Source organism: Eurypyga helias, unplaced genomic scaffold, assembly GCF_000690775.1.
Source record: "Eurypyga helias isolate BGI_N326 unplaced genomic scaffold, ASM69077v1 scaffold44864, whole genome shotgun sequence".
Lineage (NCBI taxonomy): Eukaryota > Metazoa > Chordata > Aves > Eurypygiformes > Eurypygidae > Eurypyga > Eurypyga helias.
The window spans coordinates 263-7,421 of record NW_010248972.1 but is presented as its reverse complement, the minus strand read 5'-3'; the positions used below and the strand labels follow the sequence as shown (position 1 = coordinate 7,421).

The 7,159-nt window shown below is 44.2% G+C and overlaps 1 protein-coding gene across 1 annotated transcript; it reads right to left on the bottom strand.

Annotated features, from left to right (window-relative positions):
* Positions 1-235: 235 nt before the first annotated feature.
* On the bottom strand, positions 236-6,959 carry LOC104509329 (lon protease homolog, mitochondrial-like; the record flags this gene model as incomplete). Its single annotated transcript, XM_010151228.1, has 5 exons — positions 236-358; positions 1,787-1,874; positions 3,022-3,200; positions 5,180-5,318; positions 6,739-6,959. Coding segments are annotated over 5 exons (750 nt in total), but the record flags the coding sequence as incomplete, so codon positions are not given.
* Between the last annotated feature and the right edge of the window lie 200 nt (positions 6,960-7,159).

Genomic DNA, 7,159 nt, shown 5'->3' with positions numbered 1-7,159 from the left:
CATGTTCCTGACAAAGATGTTATTGTTTGACGAAGAAGAGCTTGCTTCAGTTAAAGCCAACTCCTGCAGCAACCACTGTACACCACTCATGTCTCAAACTCATCTGCCTGACCTTTCAACTGACTAAATAAAATGTCAGCATCTTTTCACAGACAGGAAATCTCTGAACTGATACACATTACAGAATCACATTCCTATCGCCCAGCTCTACAACCTCTGCAGAAGAGAGAAATACCTTTGATAAATCCACAGGAACATCAAGGTAATGATCCAAGAAGTTAGAGTTCTGTTCTGGGTCCAACAGCTCTAGAAGGGCTGAGGATGGATCTCCTTGATACCCTCTTCCTATTTTATCCACCTATGGGAGAAAAATTTTAAATTCTTTATGAAGTTTTTTACCACAATATATTCTTACGCAAAGATTTAAAGGCTCCATTTGAACACCTTCACGTGTTTTGTTTATCAACAGCCGCTACCATTCTATCAGTTTTCTGTGCATTCACCCATCCCATCCCCACTATCCCACTGCATGAGCACATGACACCTGACAAGACACAGGGCTTCTGCAGTGTTGCACTACAAAGTCTCAGAAAGTGTGCATATGATCCAAAGCAAGTGAGTTACTGTAGATTAGTGGGCTACTACTCGTTAAGCTAAGCTACAGTCACAGGCCAGAATACTTATTCTGTAGTAGGAAGACTACAAGGTGCTAGCTTATGGCATTTCCCTAATACCTAAGCTAGACACTCTCCTTACTCTGCCCAAGGTGCAAAGTGCCTGTGCACAGTCACTCATCACAGCCCAGCTAGTGACCTTTACTGCTTTCCCAGAATCACAGGCTGACTGAGGCTGTTAAGGACTTGTTGAGGTCATCTTGTCCCACCCCACTGCTCAAGCAGGGCCACCCAGAGCCAGCTACCCAGAGCCAGCTGCCCAGGCCCATGCCCAAGGTTGTTGAGTCTTTCAGCGTTGTTCACGTCCTCAGAAGGAAAGGTCACAACAGGGCCACTCTCCACTGCTTTTTCTCTCCCAAGAATAGTGTTAACTAGATGGAAATAATGCAATTCGTGGCTACGGCCAACACAAGGCTCTTCACCAACACCACTTAAGTAGAAGTGCCATGACCTACAGATTTTATTACCTTTCAAATCAAGATACTCATTGGTTACATTTCACTGCAATTAATCACCCAGTTTCTTGGTCCCCCATACCATTCCCAAGACATCTTCTGCTGGTCTTTCCCAGGCATGGCACACAAGGAGGCTAGAGAGAGCGTTAAGCTTATTCTGCTATTATATCCTGTCCTTCTTTGCTTTTCCACCAAGCAGTAGCCTGGTAGCCCCATCTCATTCATTCTCAAATCAGACCACAAATTGAATGTAAGCATCTTATTCCCTGTAGTCTTGCTTTAGCCCTGCTAAGAGAGTGACTCTTGCTAATATTCACATGGGCAACAGTGGTTTTGTGCACAATGATGTACCCACACCTAGTTAGGGAACGAGAGTTTCTGAAGCCTCTGGATATCCTGCCTGCTTCATTAGGATTCTCACAATCCAAACAGCTGCAGTTTAATGATAAGGGCACAACTGAAATATTAAAGTCTGTTCTAGGAAAAGAAAACAACGGGTCTAAAGTATCCCTGTCACCCAAAGAACTTGAGAGCCCAGCCACATTTAAATAAACCCTGGGATTTTTAGAAGAGTTACTGCTCCACCCTTCCTATTGGGGTCAAGAATCAATACATATTTTTAAGAGCAAAAACTAGATGAAAGACCAAATACATCACCTCATCAATCAGTATAAGTGGATTCTCTGTCTTGGTCTTCTTCAGACACTGGATGATTTTTCCTGGCATTGCTCCAACATATGTCCTCCTGTTTTACCAGAGACTACATTTAAGGAACCATTGTCAAGGACAGCACACATCACACAACACAGCATGCAGCTGATGGAACAGGTATATTCTGCTGGGAAGCAAGTCTGTATTTCTTCTACACCTACCAAAAGCATTCTCCATCATCACACTAAGCACCAAGACCCACCTAGTCTGTTTCTAGTAGAGATCAGACAGGAATTTTGGCAGAACACTCCCAGACTACAGCTTTTATCTTTAGTTTTAACCACTTCAATTAGAGGGAAACAAAGAGGTAAGATTGAGAACATAGGTGTCTGAATAGTGACTTCTTGTTTTTTGTGTAGAGAAATGTTAGAAAAGGGAACACTTAATTTCCTCATTTGGTAGGGACGAAAAAGGAAGATCAGTGTAAAATCGAAAGAAACACTGAAGGAACAAACTGCTAACAGTGAAACACAATCTTTCTGCCAGAGGGAACTGGCATCCAGGAAGAGGCAGAAGAGGGTAAGAACAGAGTGAATGCCAAGAGGCACAGAGCAGAGCCCATCCTGCAGAGCATATACATTATTGCTCTCCGCTTCTGTACCATGCAGGTTCAATCGCACTGCGAAACAGCTACTCTTACTAGTTCAGACACACTGCTAGTCTTGTTTTCACGTCTATGTGGAAGGAATAGAAGCCCATGGAATGGTTGGATTTACTCATTTCTGCATTCACAGCTTCTTGTTCTCCCCACGAATATTCTTGTTCCCAAGTTTTCCTCATGCAGCACTTCCCTCCTGAATAGTCTGAATCCATGTCTAAATCACACCTGAGCACGTGAATGACCCTGTTCAAACTGTCACCGTTTTCTAGTGCTGGCATTTACAGACAGACATGAATTAGCATTTGGCATCAGTCCAACGCTTTTGGGTAGCTCACACAGCTTTTCACAGATCTCCCATAAGCATACACAAGAAGCAGGGGGTGACTGCACTCAGAGACATGAGCATCATTATGTTCCAAACTCCGCCCCTTGCTATCCTTTTCACATCTTCCAACATCCCACCTCCTGTCAGCAAGGGTTGGCAGAACAGAGACACACACTGTCCAACTTCAGAGAGGTTCCTATTTTGACAATATTAGTAAGAATTGCTGGATAGAGAAACTGTTCAAGTTACACTGACCTGTGCCCTTTTATTTCTGCTACATCAGTCATCCCGCCAACACTGAAGCGGAAATACTCCCTGTTTAGGGCTCTGGCAATGGAGCGGGCAATGCTGGTTTTGCCAACCCCAGGGGGGCCATAAAAACACAGGATCTTCCCCTGGGTGGATCCTCGCAGCTGGCTGACTGCAATAAATTCCTGCAGAACAGATGAAGCAACCAGTAGTGAACATGGTCAACTGCAGCAACACCAAAATATCTTTGTTATCACGTCAGGCAACGATTACAAAATGAGCATCACACACAAAACTGGTCCTTAAAGGAGTTGGGGAGGGCAAGGGGAGAAACTAAGTAAGGATACCAGTGTACCTCTTTTCCCTCTGATTATTTACACACTTGGTTGTCCCTTGGTCTTGTGCTCTGTACTCATCTCACTGGGAGAAGCAGTCTCTCTCCTCACTGTCTTGGAGTGAGGAGAGACTTCTAGTTCTCTCAGCTTCCCTAGTTCTCACCTGAGTCTCTCAAGCTACGTATGAGCATCTCCTACTGTACTTACATATTTTCACACTCCTATGCTAGGCAACCCTCCATTAACACTCAGAAGCTGAGAAATCAAAAGATCACAGTTCAGAACTGAAGTCTGAACTGTTCATATGCTTACAGTGAGAAATCACTGTCCAAGTGGGCAGAGAGATGTCGTTCCTCTGTAAGAAGCCAGTTATTTAGCAAAGATGAGCCTTGATCTCCCACCTATAGCACTGAACTCCACAGCAACTCAAGGACAATAGCATCAATCTAATTAAGGCTCAAAACTGCATAGATACTTCTCAGTATCTTAAAATCATCAACCTCACTTGCATTGCTACAACTGGAGAATCTCCTCGACATGGAATTAATCACATCAATAACCAAAATCACAGACCTGTATGATGCAATTCAATCTATTTCTGTATAAAGGCTGGGCCTAGTCAGCATGCAAGTGTGCAACAACCACCTTACCATCAATTATCCAAAATAAAAGGTCAGATAGTGGGATTTAGTTACAAGTCTTGGGTGCTACTAGGGAAAGAAGCCCCCTTTGGCTGTCAGTGAGGAGATGCTTCACAATCTTTATCTAGAAGAGACTGCAACAAAGCAATTTAATAAAAGCAAGATCCCAGGATGTCTAAGAATTTACTATTCATTATATATAATGACATCATAGTTAGCTTAGGAGATGCCTATATGGTCCTGTGCACAATACTGACGTGGCCGTAGTACCATCAGTGCTGACCCCAAGGTAACACAAAGCATGTGGGAACAGTAAGAGAAACTGCCTTACTCCACTCTTTGGAAGAAAACTGCCAAGTTGAAGGCTAGCTACACTCACCACACCTGCTAAGCACTCACCAGGATTTGTTAATGCAAAGTCAGTATCTGCACCTGCCTTCCCTCCGCTGGGCACTTTCATGCACCTGCCCAGTACGATACAAATCCTGCCCGCACTGGGATTGTCCTTCACTGCTTGAATGCGTCGGCTGGCTACAAGGAGCCGCCTATTCCTGTCTCCTGGAAAGGAAGGCAGTTCCCTCAGCAAGCTGTTGAAGTTGCAACCTGTTGCAAGTATCTACTCTTACCTAAAACTGCTTCCCTAACGACAGCAAGCACAGATGGGGCATCCTCAGGCAAAAGCTGTGGGACAAGGCAACACTGAAAACTACCCTGTCTGCTTATGTGAGCGCTGTGTGGCACAGAGTATAAACCCTCCAGCATCCAACACAGCTCTGGGGATAGGCAAAGGCAGTGAGGCAAACAGGCACCTTGGCTAACTTCTCCCCTCTCAAATTTAGAGGTTCAGTGTGTTTTGGCTGGCAAAGCTGCTGCCTTTCCAAGTGGAACCATTTTAATAGTCTCTGAACAAACTGATTAAAATCCAGAGACTGCTTCCCTTGGACACTTAGCCATTTGCTCACCAGTAAGTAGCAAACCAGTGTATTGCGGTTAGAAAACAGAATATGACCTTCACTGCCATGAGTAATTAAACATATTAACTGATCACCAGGACATGCTTTCATTCATCTTTCTGTTTGATCCATGAATTAACACCAATTCAATGGAGAGCTGCAGTCTGAAACTCAAAATGCCCGCCTGATGCTAAGCAGAGTGTGAAATGGGACACACTGCCTATTCCTGCCTTACCAGAATTCGCTTCTTGACATCATCCATTCCATAGTGATCCTCCTCCAGAACTGCTTGGGCTCTGGTCAGCTCCAGGTTCTCCTCACTACACTTACCCCACGGGATGGACGTCAGCCAGTCCAAGTAGTTCCGTGTAACACTAACAAACAGAACAAATTATAACAAATAACATAATCCCCTTGTCCCTCCCTGCTCCCCCTCAAAAAAAAACCCAAAGCTTTTTTCCCCACAGCTTTTGCTTTCCTGAGACAAAGAACCCCCAACATAAAGACCTGGATTTCTGCACACAAAACTCCCTGTATGATTTTTAGGTGTGGGGCTGGTTCCTTTCTGAAGACAAGCAGGACTCCTTGTAAGCTCTGCACTACTGTCAACTCTTTGGGTCAGGTCACAAAACAAAAGATAGAAAACCACTTTTCTCTCTTTCCCCAGGGGACCAAGGCAATGTAAAGAAGAAAGATTCCTGGCTCAGAGGCAAGGAAAAACAGTTGGATGTACAACACAACAGAGAGATTTAAGACTGGGAGATAAGTATGCTAGTGGAGAAGCAACAGTAGAAATAATCAGTTTAAACAGACTGCTTCTGAGGAGAAGGTAAGTGCGTAAAAGCAGCACTTTGTACTGTTCTAAAAGTGCACACTCAGATCAGGGATTCAAATGCGCAGGGGGGTCTGCAAGATGCAGTAAATAGTAAATTGTGCGCATTCACGAAGAAAGAGAAGCACAGCCTTCCCCTGCTAGGCTGGGCTGGTCCAGGATTCACTTTACAGCAATCGTCACATCATCAGAACTTTGGCTTTTTTCTCTTAAGCACTTCTTTGGAAACTTGCTACCAGTCAGTATTCTTGAGGAAAAGCTACTAGGCCAGCTGTGAAGCCCTGTGTGTGTCTTTGCTAGCTTCCTTCCTCCGCCTCCCAATATATGATTATCAAGCTGTTTCTCATCCAAATGACACATGTCTGCCCTCAGACAGTCTTTTACTCTAGAAAAGGTACTTTGTTACACTGAAGTGCTGATGAGCACACTGTTTGCTTTACTGTATAGCACGCACCACCTCAACAGAGAGGGAATGTTCAAAGCAAGCTGAGTTTCTGACAATTCCTGTCACGGGTTATGTGGTAAAAGCTATTCACTCCCTTGCAATTCCAATCCTGCCCCAACACTCCAGGGACCACCTCAAGTAGCTTAGCCAACATCTTGTGTTCGCAACTAGCTTCTCCCACATCTAATGAAACACCCAAGTACAAGACAGAATAGCCAAAATTCAGAGCTGAAGGACACTGCACATTCGTGACGGGGAATGAACTGCACAGTTCTTATCCACAGCATTAGGCTGGAAGAGAAGAACTGAAATGATCAAGAGAGGTAAGCTACAGTAAAACACAGGAGAGTGGAGAACAATCCTATATAGCAGGGTGAGATCATATACTACATTCAGGGAAAACAACTCTGACAAAAAGAGAAAAGAAACTCTTAAAGTAAGAGCTTCCCAGAATTGTACTGATCACTGCCCTTCTCCCAACCAACCCTTGCAGCAAAGGACACTGCCATGCACTCACTTGAATTCTGAGGAGTGATTATCCAGCAAGCCCAACTTGTTCAGCTCTTCATCAATCACATCCATGACATGTTTTGGCACTACCAGCTCCTTTAGTCGCTCACGGAATTTCTCTTCTATAGCATCCTTGTCCTCTTTCTCCAGACCTAGCTCTTTCTTTATGATCTTCAATTGCTCCTGGAGAAGGTATTTGCGATGTGTTTGCTTGATCTTCTCCTCAACCTAGAAACAGCAACAGATACAGTAACTATTCTGCTCCTGGTACAACCCATCAAACACCAAATACTTCTCAGTTAGGATCTTCTCAGCAATGGAAAATACTACTCCTAAATCATTTGCAGCATGTTCCAATACAAAAAGTGACTCTATGACATACTCCAGCTCCCTCCACACGTCAGTGGCTTCCACTGGCCATGATTCAG